This window comes from Chiloscyllium punctatum, chromosome 41 (genome assembly GCF_047496795.1).
Source record: "Chiloscyllium punctatum isolate Juve2018m chromosome 41, sChiPun1.3, whole genome shotgun sequence".
NCBI lineage: Eukaryota > Metazoa > Chordata > Chondrichthyes > Orectolobiformes > Hemiscylliidae > Chiloscyllium > Chiloscyllium punctatum.
This window is the reverse complement of record NC_092779.1, coordinates 39,407,219-39,427,946: the sequence shown is the minus strand read 5'-3', so window position 1 is coordinate 39,427,946 and position 20,728 is coordinate 39,407,219. Positions and strand designations below refer to the sequence as shown.

Genomic DNA, 20,728 nt, shown 5'->3' with positions numbered 1-20,728 from the left:
CCCTGTTGTTGTTGTTGTTGTATATCAAGAACAATGCAAGAATGCCAAATTTCAAACAAGCACAATTTATCTTACAGGAGAAAAGTGAGGCTGATTAACTGACCATTATTATCATAGAGAAAGCAATGTGGAATTTCTGTATGTCAGTTGTGTGAAGCTTTCCAAGCGTTTTCAAGAATTGAATATATTCCTTTGTGTAAGCCCATTGTTCCCGGTCCACTTGCCAATCAATTGGTACCATTTTCTCCTGTGATCATTTGAAATTTGAAATTCTTGCATTTGTCCTGATGAGTGCAAGTTGAAAACCTTTGTCAATCTATCTCTCAATTCAGCAAAACGAATGTTAAAAGTTCATGCAACACATAAGCTTCAAAGGCACACAGGTCGAAAACTGACTGCTGCCAATTTATTTGTCAGCAAGTCTCATTTCCTCTGGTACTTGCAAGGCATTAACATCTTAACATTGATCATTCATACTTGAGAAAAAGTTATCAATTTCATCATCATCGTCGTCATCGTTATCACCATCATCATCCTCATCTTCCTCCCCATGCATACTGAAATTGTCTTCATAGTCTGATTCATTAGGCACATTTTCTTTGTCATCATCATAATCAACCACTATTGTTGGCACTTGTCTAATGTCAGATGTATTGCTTTTTCCTGGTTTTGTTCCACTTTCGCCAGTATGCAATCCTGAACTGCCGAAACAAAAGCAAAAACACAATAAAAAAGTTAGCATTATACAAGACCAAGGATCTACATCAATCCAATTCAGGGCAATTATCTTGGTACCTATGTTAAGTTGAACATAGAACATAGAACATTACAGTGCAGTACAGGCCCTTAAGCCCTCGATGTTGCGCCGCCCTGTCATACTAATCTGAAGCCTATCCCACCTACACTATTCCATGTACTTCCAAATGCCTGTCCAATGATGACTTAAATGCACTTGAACTTGGTGAATCTACTACCGTTGCAGGCAAAGCATTCCATACCCTTACTACTCTGATTAAAGAACAGTAAAATACGTATTGTCTATGTTACTATTCATACACAGAGGTCTGAGGAGTAGAACTCTAAAAGAAGAAAAGTTGTGCTAAACCTATATAGACCACATTTCTGGCCTCCATATTACAAAATGAATACAGAAGGACTGGTAATGCAAAAAAAGTACACGGTTGTTACAGAACCAAGATGGCAATTTATCTTGGAGGACTTAACACGTTGGAGTTTCTTTCTCCAGAAAAGAAAGGAGCAAAAAGTAATCTGGGAGATATATTTAAATTTGTGAAGTTGTTATGAAGACAAGAGGGGAGGCCACACGAGTTCTGGTGCTTGGTAATGAACCAGGCCAGGTGTTTGATTTAGTTGTTGATGAGCACTTTGGACAGAGTGACCATAATTCAGTTACGTTTAGGTTAACAATGGAAAGGGATAGGTACACCCCACAGGGCAAGAGTTATAGATGGGGAGAGGGCAATTATAATGCAATTAGGCAAGACTTAGGAGGCATAGAATGGGGTAGCAAAATGCGAGGGATGGGGACAATGAAAGTGGAGCTGGTTTAAAGAACAGATATTGTGTGTCCTTGTCCCTGTCAGAGAGGGAGGAAGTGATAAGGTAAGGGAACCATGGTTTACTTCAGAAATTGCATCTGTTGTTAAGCGGAAGAAAGAGGCTTATGTGACGAGATGGTTCAGATGAGGCGATAGAGAGTTATAGATTAGCTAGGAAGGATTTAAAGAGTCAGTTAAAAAGAGCAAAGAAAGGACATGAGCAGTCTTTAGCAGGTAGAATAAAGGAGAACCCTAAAACTTTCTATCGGTATGCCAGAATAAAAGGATGATTAGGGTAGGAATAGGGCCAGTCAAAGACAGAAGTGGGAAGTTGTGTGTGAACCCTGTGGAGATCAGAGAGATGCTAAATGAATATTTCTCATCCATTTTACTCAGGAAAAGGAGAATATGGTAGAGGAGAAGAATGAGTTACAAGATATTAGACTAGAAAGGATCGAGGTTAGTAAGGAAGAGGTGTTATCAATTCTAGAGGGAGTGAATAACAGGAAGGCAGAGTACTGGGTCAATGGAAATTTTTGGTTGAGTGGATGTGCAGAGGGATCTTGGAGTCCATATACATAGATCCCTGAAAGTTGCCACCCACGTGGATAGTGCTGTTAAGAAGACATATGGTGTGTTAGATTTTATTGGTAGAGGGATAAGAGTTTCCAAGTCGAAATGTCATGCTGCAACTATATAAAACGCTTGGAATATTGTGTACAGTTCTGGTTGCCCCATTACAGGAAGAATGTGGAAGCATTGGAAAAGGTACAGAGGAGATTTACCAAGCTGTTGCCTGGTCTGGAGGGAAGGTCTTATGAGGAAAGGCTGAGAGACTTGGGTCTGTTCCTACTGGAAAGAACAAGGTTAACAGGGGATTTGATAGATACATAAAAGATTATCAGAGGAATAGATAGGGTGGACAGTGAGGGTCTTTTTCCTCAGATTACGACGTCAGCTTGTACAAGGGGGTATAACTACAAATTGAGGTGTGATAGATTTAAGACAGATGTCAGAGGCAGGTTCTTTACTCAGAGTGTGGTAAGGACGTAGAATTCCCTGCCTGCCAATATAGTTAACTCAGCCACATTAGGGGCATTTAAACAATCCTTGGATAAGCACATGGATGATGATGGGATAGTGTAGGAGAATAGGTTTAGATTAGTTCACAGGTCGGTGTAACATCGAAGGCCAAAGGGCCTGTTCTGCATTGCATTGTTCTATGTTCTATGTTTAATAGGATTGATGTAGAGAAGTTCTTTTCACAATGGAGGAACCTAAAACTGCAAGATATTGTTTTAATTGATGGTAAAGATTATCCCTAAGTTTTCTTTTCACATTCTGTGTATCTTATTTTTGTTTCATTCTAGAATCATTACAATATAAAAGGAGGCAATTCAGACCTTGTAGAACAATCCTAGCAGTCTTATTCCACTGTTTTATCACTACAGCCCTACAGGTTTATTTCCCTCATGTCCATCCAATTTTCTTTTAAAATAATTGATCATGTCTGCTTCCACAACACTCAGAGGCAGCAGGTTTCAAGTCACTTCAACTGGCTATGTGAAAATGAAAGTTCTTCCTCACCTACCTTTCCCAAAGCCATAAACATGTGTCCCCTAGAATGATAGTGTCAGCAAACAGAACTACCTTCTCTAAAAAACTGATCCATATCCACTGCCCTCACAGAGGATATGCTGGAGGTCTCATCCATTGAGGCACCATAAGCAGAGCTCAAAAATAAGATGGATGCCATCATTCTGATAGAATTATACTATTCTCTTGGGCTGTTGATGCCAGATCAATCATTAACTTAAAACTGAGAGAGATGGATTTTTGTTAATCTAAGATTTAAGAAATACAACATGTAGGAAGAAATATGGAATTAGAGGTTAGACAAAATCTCATTGAAGGACAGAACTTGGTTGGGGGGGCTAAATGATTGTTTATGCTCCTGTAATCTTGGCTCCTACTGTTACTAGAACAAATCTATAAATATATATAATGAAGTTTTGCACTGGCATTATTGCAACTTGCTAATGTTGCAACTTTCTGTAATGTGTGCTCAAAACAGTTTGTCTACCCGCTCCCCAATTTTTCTATACTCAGTCATGAAATAGCCCTTCCATTAATTTAAAGTGAATGTGTTCTGTGCTTGGCTCCTCAATTACATTATATCTCTCCAGTGTTATAATAATTTCATTGATTAATACTATGAAACTACTCCTTTTGCTTTCCAATATTTCCTAAATATCTAACTTTTAGGAACAATAAATTCATATTCCTTCCATTCTTTGGAACAGTTACAGCCTGTAGATATTGATACATTCCTGGGCACATATTGCAAATAATTGTTCACTCACAGGGACACCCTGAAAATACTGGCTGAACGGCCTGTCAATATTCACAGAATTTCAAGAATACTGTCCAAATATTGCCACACCCTAGGTACTTCTTAAAAACATATGCATTCACCCTGGAATATCAAAAACCCAAAGGCATGCTTCCATGAACACCTTCTTAGCACTGACACTCTTTCCAGCCATTACGGATACACTTCCTGGTGCATCTAGAAATCACTGACAGACATGCAAGGAAATCTCACAATGGCTCCTGTGTAACTTTCAAAAGATAATAGTAGCCATGCAAAAGAAAACAATGTCATCAACGTAGAATGAATCTTTTAATTAGTGGAAGAGCAACAGAACATCTTGGTAAATTGATAAATTCAAAGAATACAGAATGTAGGTAGAGTGAGTGCAGTTTGTCTAATGCCTCATGGGGCTTTTTTTGGATTCAAATGTGTGTCCTCCCTACCTCTAGGTCCCTCATTCCTGCAGATCTATGTACCATTAACAGTTTTTATTTTACATAATAGTGATAAGTGCCAATGTTGAGTTAAGTCCCATATTTTTGTTTATTAGTATTCCTCTGCCCGGGCTGCCCAATGCCTGTAACCTTTCACTGACTAGATGCAACTACTTTGATTTGCACAATAGACTTTTTATTTCCTGTTGCACCTCCCTCCTACTCCTCCCCCAGCAAGATAAACCTTTGAAAGTTTCTATAATGCTATTACCAAACCAGATGGTTTTGTCTCTCACGTAGATCATTTGATTTTGTTATCCTACTATTCATATCTTAGAGTCTATGAATTTTCACAAAACTTTGAATATGTTATAGCATATTCTACCTTCTTGTTATTTGTTTTGTTTTATTTCAGTAATAAACTAAAAGTTGGTAAAGTGAAAGACAAAACATGATGGCTCACATATTACCTTTCGAGCCTTTGCATTGTCAAGGCTAAAGTCTTGTTCAGTTCTTCTATCACTTTACTAGTAGATACTGCTGGATGGGTAGGTAGTCCACTGGATAATGATGAAGAATGAGAGCTTCCACATATTTGCTGGTGCTGATGAGCTGCAAGTTGGGAAGGCAGCAACTGATGCTGTGTAGAAGACTGCTGGGAAATTTTCTGCACGACAGAATAGGATGTGGGCGGAGAGTCTGCAGTCTGTGGTGGAATGCAAATCATCACTTTCTTTGGAGGTAAAGGGGGTGATAACCTCACAGGTGGCATACAAGGAAGCTTCACAGGCTGGCCAGTGTCTGATTAAGAAAAAGTAAAATATATTAAAGTACACTTGGCAAATAACTCAGTAGCTACTTATTTGTTTTTTAGGCCCTCAAGACTTATCTACCTTAATGTTTTACAAGACAACCAACGCCACTTGGTTCTTAATATCAACATGCCTTAGAGTATCAACAAACTCCCCTCTAAGCTTACCATTATCCGTATCTTTCTTCTTGGTGAATACTAACACGAAGTACTGATTAAGGACCTCACCCATTTTCTCTGGCCCTACACAAATTCCCTCCTTTGTCCTTGAGTGGACCTACCCTCTCCCTAGTTATCCTCTTGCTCCTATTGTACATACAAAATTACTTGGGATTCTCCTTAATCCTCTTTGCCAAGAACATTTCATGGTCCCTTCCAGAACTAATTTATTTTTCAAGTTATTTTCTGCCTCCTTAATACTGCTCAAGGGGCTTGTCTGATTTCTTTGCTTTATTTTTCTTTTTAACTAAACTTGCAACATCACTTGTCATCCAAGGTTCTGGAATCTTGCCATCCTTATCTCTCATCCTGATAGCAACATGCTGATCAACTTTTTAAAAACTTCCCCATCACATATGAATTTTCCTTCAAATAGCTGCCCGCAAACCAATTTTTCCAGTTCCAATACTGTTACAATTAGCCTTCTTCCAATTTTACCTGAGAAGTTGAAACATTGTCAGTTATCAAATTCAATCAAAATTCTGCCTCCTTCACAATGGACATCCAATCTTCAATTTTGAAAATCTAGACTCTGAATTTCTTCAAAAGATGCTCTGAATCAATTTGCAAAGGCAGCCTGCCCTGTAGTTCAATCTCTTTTCTTGAAATTTCATTTCACTGGATTCTCCAAATTGTCACTATTCAGGGGTTTCTCTGAACTGAGTCTTCCAGCTGCTCTGGCATAAATGTTGTTCGTGGGCTTTCTTGTGTCTCACCTCTCAGCTGCATCAAATGGCTTCTTTCACTTCAAGAGTCACCAACTCATCTGAACTAATGGCAGCACGCTAGCTGTCTCTGAATGGCTACAACTGACTCTCCAACTTGGGCTTCTCCAAACGCACTGAATAGTCTAACGGTAATGCTTTAGATGCATGAAGTCTCTTTCTCTGAACCTGACCAAACCTGGTCTCTAAGCTACTGTTTACTGACACTTGACTTATTTTGAGTCAAGTGTACATTAAAAGTACAGCCTGTATTCCTAGGCAAAATCAAACACAACAGCATTGGAACATCTTGTATTACAAATTTTAGAATCTCTAGTTGGCAATGTCAGAATACAAGAACATATAAAATGAATGTATCATAATTTGGATAATAACAAATGGAATGGCTCCACTTGCAAAGCTAGAAAAGTTAACATGTTTTCAACTGATGTATTCATTACCATAGAATGTGCAGAAGGTACGAATTTATCAAACTTATTTCCATAGATTGCTTTGGAGTTACAAAGTTGAGGGAGGCATGGAAAGAAATAGCTTACTGATATCAAGCAACAAATAGTTTTTAATTTGTGGGTAACCTTAACCATACAATAGAATCTCTACAATGTGGAAGCAGGCCATTCAGCCCTTCAAGTTCACAATGACCCTCCAAACAGTATCTCACCCAGAACCATCCCTACCCAACCTATCCCTGTAATCCCGTGTTTCCCATACTTTACCCACCTAGCCTGCACATCCCTGGACACTATGGGCAATTTAGCATGGCCAATCCACTGAAGCTGCATATTTTTGGTCTGTGGGAGGAAACCATGGCACCCAGAGGAAACCCATGATGGGAAAAACATGCAAACTCCACCGTTGCTCAAAGGGTGGAATCGAACTATGGTCCCTGGTGGTGTGAGACAGAAGTCCTAACCACTAAGCCACCATGTATATGTGCTGCTACGGTAAAGATTCAACTATTGGCTTTACATATTATGAAACCACAATTACAGTTCTCTATGTTATAAATACAAAATTTATAAGGTTATGTTTTGGGACTGTTCTTTAGTTAAGAATAAAATAGATGCATGAAGAGGTGCATGTGACCTGTTTTGAATATTGTCAGACAAGACATTCGATAGTTTGGTTGTTAAATGTTAATGGAAGCCCAGGTTATCATACTGGGAAAAGGTGCAATTTAATTCTGGAATTTCCCTAAGTTATGGAGGCTCTATTGTTATGACACCGGGTAAACCCTTCTGCTAATTTAAACACAAAAGCTCATCTCGCCTCATCATGTGTAAAATATGAGTGACAAAGAACTACCAAATACCACTATTTAAAAGAAATAACAATTTATTCTTTAACTCCCAAGAAAAGACAACATTAACCAACACTATCTACACAGTAAACCTCCTTTGTCTTAACAATTTATCTACCTCCCACACTACAACACTATACTGGTCTAATAAAATTCCCTGATTAAGTTAAAAAAAACTCAGATTTCAAAACCAGCCAGCTGTTGGTCTTCCCTTTGTATTTTTCTCTATAGATTTTCCTGAGTCACCTTTTCTTCAGTCTTCTATTGCATGGATTTAATATGAAAAGGTACCTTTTAGAGAGCGATTCTGCGGGCAGTCTGTGTTCTATTGGTGCCCTCTGCTGCTCTGGCTAACTGTTCACAATGCCCGGTTTTTACACCCCAAAACATTGGATCGTCTCATTGGTTTCATGTCGTCAAAACATTATAATTCAAATTCAATTGGATTTTGGTAACTTGGGCATAATTTAAACTGATTGGCCAAATTCAAGTTTGTTGTGTAACATAACAACTCAGCTCCAGCTCTTTGTTTCACAGCCAAACGTTACATTTTTAAATTTTCAGCACACTCTGTGCTTGTTACGTCCTTACCAGCTTTCACTCTCTCTTAAAAGTACAGTACATTACCTACAATTTCATAACACGATGGAGATTCTAAAATGACAGGTGAGCCCTAGAGGCAGAAGCCACTGCATTTCTGATGGATCCAATTTTAGATAGTAGAAAAAAAGGCAATATTCACATGAAGGAAATTCAGACTTATCATGACAAGGTGAACTCTGCTGAGATCAAATAGAACCTATTTTGACTGCTCCAGCGTATTGAATCTACTGTGTGAGAGCTGAAAATGTGTTGCTGGAAAAGCGCAGCAGGTCAGGCAGCATCAAAGGAGCAGGAGAATCGACGTTTCGGGCACAAGCCCTTCTTCAGGCTTATGCTCGAAACGTCAATTCTCCTGCTCCTTGGATGCTGCCTGACCTGCTGCGCTTTTTCAGCAACACATTTTCAGCTCTGATCTCGAGCATCTGCAGTCCTCACTTTCTCCTCTACTGTGTGAGAGTCAAGAAATTGTGGAGTGGACATGAAGACTGCTGATTGATTAAGATCTGCATAACAGTCAAGATGCAAAGTTATTTAAATCCTCAGCCATTTAAAAAAAGAAACTAAAACACGTTTCAAGTGTCAGTGCGAATTAAACTATTTTCTAGTCATTTCAATATCCACTTGTTGACATTCCCCAAAAGTCTTCTAATAATTGCTTGACTGATTTTCAAAAGCTAGACTTCTCTCATCAGGAATTCACATTTTGTTAGGCAGCTCAGAGGCTATAAAATTTAAAAGGTGTGAATGGGTTTTCACAAACATGCATTTAAAATGTAATGAAGAATGTCTTATACTTTTAGAAACAGAGATTGCTGGCTATTCTGGACCTAGTGCTTTGCAATGAACCAGACTCTATAAAAGATCTTAAAGTAAGGGAACCCTTAGGAAGTAGCGACCATAATATGGTAGAGTTCAGTCTGGAGTTTGAAAGGGAGAAGGCAAAATCTGATGTAATGGTGTTACAGTTGAATAAAGGTAATTATGAAGGCATGAGAGAGGAACTGACTAAAATAGACTGGAAGCAGAGGCTAACCGGGAAAGACAGTAGAGCAAAAATGGCAGGAGTTTGTAGGTATAATTGAGGACACTGTACAGAGGTTCATTCCCAAGAAAAGAAAGATTAACCGGGGAGGGATTAGACAACCTTGGCTGACAAAGGAAGTCAGGAAATGTATTAAAGAAAAAGAGAGATCCTATAAAGTGGCTAAGAACAGTGGGAAATCAGAAGATTGGGAAGGATACAAAAGCAAACAGAGGATAACAAAGAGTGTAATAAGAAATGAGAGGATCAAATATGAAGGTAGGCTAGCCAGTAATATTAGAAATAATAGTAAAAGTTTATTTCAGTACATAAGAAACAAACGACGGGCAAAAGTAGACATTGGGCCACTTCAAACTGATGCAGGGAGCCTAGTGATGGGAGATAAGGAAATAGCAGGAGACCTTAACAAGTACTTTGCATCAGTTTTCACAGTGGAAGACATGAGTAATATCCCAAAAATTAAAGGGTGTCACGGGGCTGAGTTGAGTATGGTTGCCATTACGAAAGAGATAGTGCTAGAAAAGTTAAAGATTCTTAAAATTGATAAATCTCCTGGCCCCGATGGGATACACCCTAGAGTTCTGAGAGAGGTTGCTGAGGAAATAGCAGAGGCATTGGTTGAGATCTTTCAAGAGTCACTGGAGTCAGGAAAGGTCCCGGATGATTGGAAGATGGCTGTAGTAACCCCCTTGTTCAAGAAAGGATCAAGGCAAAAGATGGAAAATTATAGGCCAATCAGCTTAACCTCGGTTGTTGGTAAAATTCTAGAATCCATCATTAAGGATGAGGTTTCTAAATTCTTGGAAGAGCAGAGTCTGATTAGAACAAGTCAACATGGATTTAGTAAAGGGAGGTCATGCCTGACAAACCTGTTGGAATTTTTTGAAGAGGTAACAAGTAGGTTAGACCAGGGAAACCCAGTGGATGTGGTCTATCTAGACTTTCAAAAGGCCTTTGATAAGGTGCCACACGGGAGGCTGCTGAGCAAGGTGAGGGCCCATGGTGTTCGAGGTGAGCTGCTGGGATGGATTGAGGATTGGCTGTCTAACAGAAGGCAGAGAGTTGGGATAAAAGGTTCTTTTTCAGAATGGCAGCCGGTGACGAGCGGTGTCCCGCAGGGTTCGGTGCTGGGGCCACAACTGTTCGCATTATATATTAATGATTTGGATGAGGGAACCGGGGGCATTCTAGCGAAGTTTGCCGATGATACGAAGTTAGGTGGACAGGCAGGTAGTACTGAGGAAGTGGGGAGGCTCCAGAAGGATCTAGACAGGTTGGGAGAGTGGTCCAGGAAATGGCTGATGGAATTTAACGTGAGCAAGTGCGAGGTCTTGCACTTTGGCAAAAAGAATAAAAGCATGGACTACTTTCTAAATGGTGAGAAAATTAATAAAGCCAAAGCACAAAGGGATCTGGGAGTGCTAGTCGAGGATTCTCTAAAGGTAAACATGCAGGTTGAGTCTGTGATTAAGAAAGCGAATGCAATGTTGTCTCTTATCTCAAGAGGGTTGGAATATAAAAGCAGAGATGTACTACTAAGACTTTATAAAGCTCTGGTTAGGCCCCATTTGGAGTACTGTATCCAGTTTTGGTCCCCACACCTCAGGAAGGACATACTGGCACTGGAACGTGTCCAGCGGAGATTCACATGGATGATCCCTGGAATGACAGGTCTAGCATATGAGGAACGGCTGAGGATACTGGGATTGTATTCGTTGGAGTTTAGAAGATTAAGGGGAGACTTAATAGAGACGTACAAAATAATACATGGCTTGGAAAAGGTGGATGCTAGGAAATTGTTTCTGTTAGGCGAGGAGACTAGGACCCGTGGACACAGCCTTAGAATTAGAGGGGGTAAATTCAGAACAGAAATGCGGAGACATTTCTTCAGCCAGAGAGTGGTGGGCCTGTGGAATTCATTGCCACGGAGTGCAGTGGAAGCCGGGATGCTAAATGTCTTCAAGGCCGAGATTGATAGGTTCTTGTTGTCTAGAGGAATTAAGGGCTACGGGGAGAATGCTGGTAAGTGGAGCTGAAATGCGCATCAGCCATGATTGAATGGCGGAGTGGACTCGATGGGCCGAATGGCCTTACTTCCACTCCTATGTCTTATGGTGTTATAATTTCAGCAGGTCTGGCAGCATCAGTGGAGAGAAATCAGAGTTAACATGTTGAGTTGTGACCCTTCTTGTTGAGCTTTTTCTGCAATCTATACTTTTGTTCCTGATTTATAACATCATAATTCTTTTAATTTTTACATTTTTAGAACTTTATTTTAACTGAACAGTCTTCCAATTATACATACTGCATGGCAAGGACAGCATAAGGCCCATGAGTGATGGGTGGGTTGGATTAAGTTGGCATGGGGATATGAGGATGACGTGAGGAGTGGAAAGGAGGTGATGCGGTATGAGGGGTCAGGGCTGGAGGGTCTATAATGTAAACAAACAATGGGACGGAGTTTCAAAGATTAGAGGTGCACTTCAACCAAAAAAACTGAAAGAACTGCACAAGCTGAAAATTAGAAACAAAAACAGAAATTGCGAGAGAAATTCAACAGGTCTGGCAGCATCTGTGGAGAGAAAACAGAGCATAGAACATAGAACAATGCAGACCCTTTGGCCCTCTATGTTGCACTGCCCTGTGAAACCAATCTGAAGCCTATCTAACCTACACTATTCCATTCTCGTCCATATGTTTACCTAATAACCATTTAAATGTCTGTAAAGTTGGCAAGTCTACTATCATTGCAGGCAGTGTTTTCCATGAACCTACTACTCCCTGAGTAAAGAAACTACCTTTGACATCTGCCCCATACCTATTACCCCTCAATTTGAAGCTGTGCCCCCTCATGCCAGCCATCACCATTCGAGGAAAAAGGCTCTCACTGTCCACCCAATCTACCCTCTGATTATCTTGTATGTCTCAATTAAGTTACCTCTCAACATTCTTCTAACGAAAATAGCCTCAAGGCCATCAACCTTTCCTTATAAGACCTTCCCTCCATACCAGGCAACATCCTAATAAATCTCCTCTGAACCCTTTCCAAAGCTTCCACATCCTTCCTTGTGCTTCTTGCTTCTTAGCCAATTTTTGATCTGAATTGTTCTTACATTTTGACTGGTTTGCCATCAGAGACCTTGCCAATAGCCTTGCTAAAGTTTTAGTAAACTGCATTAAATGCATTACCTCATTGACACTCCTGGTTATCTCCTCAAAACATTTGATCAAGTTTGTCAAACATGACCATCCCTTAATGGTCCATATTGATCATCCCTTGTTAATCTAAGTATCTCCAAGTGCAGATATATTCCATCCTTCAATTTTTTTCTAAAAAAACATTCTCGCCACTGAGGTTAAACTGACTGGCTTATAATTTTGTGGTCTGTCCCTTCCTCAATAATGGGATGACCGTTGCAGTCCTCCATAAGATATATAAGCAGATATAGGCCATTTAGCCCATAAAGTCTAATTCACAAACAAAAACAAAAACACTATTAAAATGTGGGCCTCAGTCGTAATAGTAGAATACTTGACTATAGGTAACATCAGAGCAGAATTCTCATATCCATGCATTAAATTTTACTATAGTAATCACAAATTGAAATCCTGGCTGTTTTCATCTCTCTAGCCAAAGATTCTGAAGCCAGTAATTTAACCACATTAATATAAAGAATAGTATAGCACCGTGGCTCAGTGGTTAGGACTACTGCCTCACAGCACCAGGGTCCCAGGTTTGATTCCAGCCGCGGGCGACTGTCCGTGTAGAGTTTGCACATTCTCCCTGTGTCTGCGTGGGTTTCCTCCGGGTGCTCTGGTTTCCTCCCACAGTCCAATGACGTGCAGGTTAGGTGAATTGGCCATGCTAAATTGCCCATAGGTTAGGTGCGTTAATCAGAGGGAAATGGGTCTGGGTGGGTTACTCTTTGGAGGGTCAGTGTGGACTGGTTGGGCCGAAGAGCCTGTTTCCACACTGTAAGGAATCTAATCTAATCTAATATACACTGTGGAAGTTTACAATTTGAAATAAAAACAGAAATTTGTAGAAAAACTCAGCAAGTATGGCCACAAATGTGGAGAGAGAAACAAAGTTTTATGCCTGATTCAACACTTCAGAACTCAGAATGTAACCCTACTGCTACATCACCAGAGATTGGTTAACATTAATGCTGGGGATCAACATAGGATATTACCACTTGAACAAATCCAATGAGCTCATGAATGGCAGAATCTTTGCTCTGGGGTTAGGTTCAGAATAGGACCAGGCTCACTGCCCTAAAATCAGGTCAGAGGTGGTGACAGAAATGGCTGAGAGCCAAAGCAAGCTGGATAAAAAGCACCAAAAAGAGATATTGCTGGAAAAACTCATGTCTGGTAGCATATGTGGAGAGAGAATGCAGAGTTAACGTTTCAGAAACCCTTCTTCAGAAACGATGGTAGCTAGGAAAAGGTTGGTATTTATGTAGAAGAAGGGGATGGGGAGGAGTAAACAATAGGTAGAGATAGAGCCCAAACAGAGAGAGAAAAACTCTTGAATAGACAAAGGAAAAAGATAAAGGTCAACCTGGAAGAACGAATAGCTGCCAATGGGAATTATTAGCAGCTGACAATGGTTTATATGTGGTAGCATCCCAGGTGATGACAAGGCCTGACGTGCAGGTGTTGGGGTAAGGACATGGCCACAAGCCCTAAAATTGTTGAACTTGATATTGAGTCCAGAAGGCTGCAGAATTCCCAAGCAGAAAATTAGGTACTGTTCTTCCCCTAAAGGAGGATCATTGGAGCTGAAATATTAACTCTGTTGGACAGAGCAGAGCCAGGAATGGATGGATAACGCAAGGTGAGGAATGGATTTTGCAGGTTCCAGGGTTTAGACCTTTCATTAAGATCAGGGAAGGTGGTAAAAGAGAGGGAGGTGTGGCTTTGTTAGTCAAGGACAGTATAATGGTGGCTTGCAAGAACTTTTGACGAGGACTCGTCTACTGAGGTTAAATACAGGAGAGGTCACACTGCTGGGAGCTTTTTATATGCCTCCGGAAAGTTCCAGGTATGTGGAGGAGAGGATTGGCAAAACAATTCTGGGTAGGAGTGAAAGAAACAAAGTGGTCATTATGGGGCTCTTTAACTTCCCCGACATTGACTGGAAATGCTATAATTCTAGTACATCGGATGGATCAGTTTTTGTTCAATGTGTGCAGAAGGTTTCCTGACACAGCATGTTGAAGGGCTGACAAGAGAGCAGGCCACACTGGATCTGGTCCTCCAACAGGCCAGGTATTAGATTTAGTGGTAGGTGAGCATTTTGGAGAGAGTGACCATTAATTTGGTTATATTTAGTTTAGTAATGGAAAGGGATAGCTACCTGCCACAGGGCAAGAGTTATAGATTGGGAAAGGGCAATTATAATGCAATTAGGCAAGACTTAGGAGGCATAAAATAGGGGAGCAAAATGCAGGAGATGCAGACAATCGAAATGTGGAGCTGGTTTAAGGAACAGGTATTGCGTGTCCTTGATAGGTATGTCCCTGTCAAGCAGGGAGGAAGTGATATGGTAAGGGAACCATGGGTTAATAAAGAAATTGTATCTCTTGTTAAGTAGAAGAGGGAGGCTTGTGTGACATTGAGACGAGATGGTTCAGTTGCGGCGATGGAAAGTTACAGATTAGCTAGGAAGGATTTAAAGAGAAAGTTAAGAAGAGCAAGGAGGGGACATGAGCAGTCTTTAGCAGGTAGAATAAAGGAGAACCCTAAAACTTTCTATAAATATGTGAGGAATAAAAGGATGACTAGGTTAGGAATAGGGCCAGTCAAGTGGAAAGTTGAGTGTGGACTCTGTGGAGATCGGAAAAGTGCTAAATGAATATTTCTCATCTGTTTTCACTCAGGAAAAGGAGAATATTGTTGAGGAGAAGACTGAGATAGTGACTATTAGACAAGAAAGGATTGAGGTTAGTAAGGAGGAGGTGCTATCAATTCTAGAAGGTGTGAAAGTAGGTAAATAACCTGGGTCAGATGGAATTTACTTGAGGAATCTCTGGGAAGCTGGGAGGAGATGGCGGAGCCTTTGGCCTTGGTCATTGAGTCATCATTGTCTACAGGTTTAGTACCAGAGGACTGGAGGATTGCAAATGTTGTGCCCTTGTTCAAGAAGGGCAGTAGAGATGACCCAGGTAATTATAGACCAGTGAGCCTTATGTCTGTTGTAGGAAAAGATTTGGAAAGGATTATAAAAGATAGGATTTATAATCATCTCGCAAGCAACAATTTGATGGTGACCAAGCATGTGGGTGAGGGTAGGGCAGTTGATATGGTGTACATGGACTTCAGTAAAGCCTTTGATAAGGTTCCAATGGTAGCCTGTTGGAGAAAATGTAGAGGCATCAGAGTGAGTGCGATTTAGCAGTTTGGATTAGAAACTGGCTTTCATTAAGTGGTGGTTGGTGGAAAATATTCAGCCCAGAGTCCGGTTACAAGTGGTGTACCACAAGGATCTGTTTTGGGACTACTGCTGTTTGTCATTTTTATAAATGACTTTGACACAGCATAGGTGGATGGGTTAGTAAGTTTGCAGATGACACTAGAGTTGGTGGAGTGTTAGACAGAATGTTGCAGGTTGCAAAGGGACTTGGATAAACTGCAGAATTGGGCTGAGAGGTGGCAAATGCAGATAAATGTGAGGTGATTCACTTTGGGAAGAATAACAGGATCAATAGAGAGATTCTTGGTAGTGTGGATGTGCAGAGGGATCTTGGAGTACATGTACATAGCTCCCTGAAAGTTGCTACCCAGATTGATAGTGCTGTTAAGAAGGCATGTTAGACTTTATTGGTAGAGGGATTGAGTTCCAAAGCTGTGATGTCATGCTGCAACTACATAAAATGATAATGTGGCCTCACTTAAAATATTGTGTACAGTTCTGGTCGCTCCACTACAGGAAGGATGTGGAAGCATTGGAAAAGGTGCAGAGGAGATTTACTAAGCTGTTGCCTGGTCTGGAGGGAATCTCTTATAAAGAAAGGCTGAGGGATTTGGGTCTGTCCTCATTGGAAAGAAGAAGGCTAAGAGGGGATTTAATAGAGACATACAAGATGATCAGAGAATTAGATAGGGTGGACAGTGAGATTATTTTTTCTAGGATGATAACGTCTGCTTGTATGAAGGGGCATAGCTGCAAATTGAGGGGTGATAGATTTAAGACAGATGTCAGAGGCAGGTTCTTTACTCATAGAGTGGTAAGGGCATGGGATGCCCTACCTGCCAATGTAGTTAACTCAGCCACATTAGGGTGATTTAAACAGTCCTTGGATAAGCACATGGATGATGATGGAATAGTGAATGGGGACGAGGTGAGAATAGTTCAAGGGCTGGCACAACATTGAGGCCAAAGACCTGTTCTGTGCTTTATTGTTCCATGTTCTATGCTCTGTTTTCTCTCCACAGATGCTGCCAGAACTGTTGAATTTCTCTAGCAATTTCTGTAATGTTCTATGTTCTATGATTGTAAAGGGATATTTGTGACAGGAAATCTGTTTCCAGCAGTGTTCCACAAGGTTCAGTGCTGGAGTACTTGATGTTTATGGTGTACAACAATAAATTGGACTGAAATGTCGAGTCTATGATGAGGACGTTTGCGGATGACATGAACATTGGTCATTGGTGAGGAGCTTAGCCACAAGTGCAAGAGGATGTCAATCTAATAGTCAGGTGGGCTGGCAATGGCAAATGGAATTCAAGAGAAAACATTGTGAAGTAAGACACTAGGAAGGGCTAATAAGATTGACCCTGGAAATTAATGAAGTTTAGAGACCCCTTGATTTGCATATCCACAGATCCCTGAAGGTATGTAGATAAACTGGCTAAAACCAAAATGGGATATTTACCTTTATTAGCTGAGGCATAAAATACAAGAGCAGGGAGGTTATTTTGGGATTGTATAAAACACTGGTGGGGCCGTAACTAAAGCACTGCGTGCAGTCCTGGTTACCACATTATAAGAAGGATGTAATTGCACTAATGAGATGGAAAGGAGATATATCAGGATGTTGCCTGAGCTAGAGGGTCTGAGCTTTGAGGAAGGATTAGATAATCTGGGGTATTGTCCTTGGAGCAATGAAGGCTGAGAAGGGACCTGATAGACATGTATAACAGTGTGAGGACCATAGACAGTGTGGATGGAACACACTTTTTCACTTAATTTATGTCAATTAACAGGGACATAAATAAGTTTAAAATGTAGAAGGCTAAGAAGAGACTTAAGAATTTTTTCATCCAGAGTGTGGTGGGAGTCTGGGAACTCACTCCCTGAAAGGTGGTTGAGTCCGAAGCCCACTTAAACAAGTTTACTTGCATTGCCTCATCATCCAGGGTTATGGGTCAAGAGCTGGAAAATGGTATTAATGTAGTCAAATCTAGATTGATTTGTGCAGATATGATAGACTGAATAGCTCCTTCTTTGCTGTAAATGTCTGAATCAGAAGCCTTAACATAAGATTTCACATTAATCAGTGTCTTTAAGCAGCACAACTGATTGTAACTGATTCAGGATTGGAACAAAGCATCCTTTCTCACTTGCTCCAGAATACGTAATAACATCTCTGAACAGGTTGATTAGAAAAATAGGTTTTAAAAATGCAACCTCCAGCATTGCAAAGACAGTAGGATTGCAATAAATGAGTCATTCTTTGACTGAGTGTTTTAATGTTCTTGATCTTTCATTTTTGAAAAATTTACATTAATTGAATGGTGAGTGAGGCAACAACACAAAGTAGCCAAGCAGAGGCTATACCCAAGTTTGGTACCCATGGCGATGGCCTCAACTGGGGCCTTGGGCTCATGTCACACTACAGGGGACCCCACATGCTCACAGACAGACACACAGACAGATGCACACTCACAGATAAACACACACACTCACGCAGACCCTCTCTCACACACAAGCTTTCTCATACATTCACACATACACTCCCACACTCACATGCACCCTCTCACAGACTTATACCATTTTACTCTCACACTTGTACATATACACACACTCTCTCGCAGACACTCATACCCACCCCCCCCCCTCCCCACATACATACACAGATACATGTTTGTAAGGTGAATTTGTATTTGCAGAATTATATTTTCCTTTGCTCAAAAACTGCATGAATCCATGTAAGATTCTGTAAATCCATTTTTTAGATTAGAATCAATGTGAACATTGTGGCACAGACTGTCTCACACAGGACACCTCACACCTTCAATGCATTATCTGGGTCGACGTGACACCAATTGTTAAAGTTCACTTGAGAATGTAACTTTAAAAAAGTTTTGTGATTTATATATGAAAGAACTGAAACCAACATGGTCATTCTAAAAGATGAGAGACTGAACAAGCAATCCAGATCTTTTTCAATATATAATTTCAGTTATATCACACTGTAAACTTTTGCTATAAATTCTGTGTCTTGTGATCTTATACTCCACAACCACCTGATGAAGGAGCAGCGCTCTGAAAGCTTCCAAATAAACCTGTTGGACTATAACCAGGTGTTTGTGATTTTTAACTTTGTCCACCCCAGTCCAACACCGGTATCTCCAAACCACGACTGGTGATTCCTGTTCTCTTCAAATAACTAACTACTGCAATATATTACACATGTATAAAGCTTCAATTGACTGTTGATCAAATGTCTATACACCAATGCAAAGGCTATTGTGGTGCATTGGTTCTTCCCTCTAAGTCAGAAGGCCAGGGTTCCAGTCCCACCTGCTCCAGTTAGAAAATATTTATGCAAGGTTTGTGAAGGTTTGTAGCTCAGGTTGAGGTTTAGGGTTGCTCGCTGAGCTGTAGGTTTGATATCCAGACGTTTCATTACCTGGCTAGGTAACATCATCAGTGGCGACCTCCAAGTTAAGCGAAGCTGTTGTCTCCTGCTTTTTATTTATATCTTTCTCCCGGATGGGGTTCCTAGTGGGATTTGTGGTGATGTCATTTCCTGTTCGTTTTCTGAGCCAAAATGTCTCCAATATAAACCGCCGATAAAAAACACCTCAAGCGAGAAGTTTAACAGCACAAAACAGCCACAGAATGCTCTGAGAACTAATCAATGACGCCCACCACAGACTCCGAAAATACAACCGGAAAATTGCGCGCCAAAAACCGTTATTCAGACAAGCAACAAATCAAGAATGGACACACGCGGTTTAACGAGCCATAAACACCAAACAACGACAAACACAGATCAAGAAAAATCAGGACCTGAAGAAAAAACTTGACAAACTCACAAAAAAAGACAAAACCGATAACACAGGGGCATGGATAAAGAACTTATCAGACCAAACCCTATCAGACACCGAAAAAGCGATACGAGTAAAAGGATTAAATTTCAATTACAGAGACGCTGACAAGAAGGATTTCCTAGCGGCATTAGAAACCACATTGAAGGACAACAAACTCACGGAAGAAACACAACAAACGATCAGACAGACAGTTGCACCTACTCTGAGCCGAAAGAGGGAAGGAAACAGACTGAACACACAAGAAAAGAAAGCACTAGAAAACCTCAAAAAAGACAAAAACATCGTTATATTACCTGCAGACAAAGGTCGGCTCAAAGTCATCCTGAACAGAAGGGACTACATAGAGAAAGCCAATGCACTACTCGCAGACACCAACACCTAACTTACATAAGGGCCAACTGAAAGACCAAATAGGAGGCTGGAAGAAGACAGCAAGCCAGGCAGTTTCTTCCTGCTTGCCTACCTTGGATTTCAGCATGTGCAGCTTTTTTTTGTCTGTAATTGAAAGACCAAAGCCTATGTATAGCATAGGAGATGAAATGATTGGCATCTTGATAAAAGGTGTTTGGGTCATTATCTCTAAAGAGTTCAAAAAAGAAATGCTAAAGTGCAGCTATATACGGAATCATATCTTGTTTGAGGAAGGCAAGCAAGTTCTCTTTTGGCATAACATATATAATACAACAAAGGACTATTTCAGACAGTGCAGTTCTTGTAATGAAGATTAAGCTGCACAAACTAACAAGCCACTGATGACCTGGACAGAAAAGCAGCCAATAACAACTTACACATATACCATAAAAAGACCCAAACATTGAAAATTGCACACACAATGTATGTGTATGGACAGATGAAACTGGTACAGATTTCAAAGAACTAATTGTTTTTGGTCATGCATGATAATTTCTTTTATGGACCAAGTATATGGATTAACTTACAAATCACAGTGCAAATGTATTTCTTTATTTTAATGATAAAGAGAATATTTTGATTAGCCATTGTGCCTTGCCAAATACATGCAACCGCTGGTACGATGATATTTTAGTAAAGATGTTTCAGCAGTAAAGTTTTTACACATCATTTGAAGCACCTCGTCACAATGCATGCCTTTTGAATTCTGCCTGTGTTGAGTGTGATGCAGGAGAAGATCTGGTTTAACAGATCCAGATCTATTTCTTCTTTCATTGTTCCCAGTTTTTGACAAAGTGACAAGAAGTGCAATGAAGATCAAAGGAAGTTTATTTTCTTTTGGTTTTGCTCATAGTTATCACATTTTGAAATCCTTTCCACAAATAAATGACTTGTGTCCAGATAGAATAAATTTAGTTTACATTCTGAGGTGCAGATTGTCACATAGTGAGTATGATTCAGGAGTTC

General features: G+C 40.3%; 1 protein-coding gene across 7 annotated transcripts in view; it reads right to left on the bottom strand.

Moving 5' to 3' along the window:
- LOC140464992 (phosphatase and actin regulator 1-like) overlaps nt 1-20,728 on the bottom strand; it is a 468,298-nt gene that overhangs the window by 55,775 nt on the left and 391,795 nt on the right. For all 7 annotated transcript variants that reach the window (XM_072560733.1, XM_072560737.1, XM_072560734.1 and 4 more), the window contains 2 exons: nt 4,838-5,168; nt 478-701 (listed from right to left, as the gene is read on the bottom strand). In XM_072560733.1, coding sequence (XP_072416834.1) covers nt 478-701; nt 4,838-5,168 — 555 coding nt within the window. The remainder of the gene's footprint in view (nt 1-477; nt 702-4,837; nt 5,169-20,728) is intronic.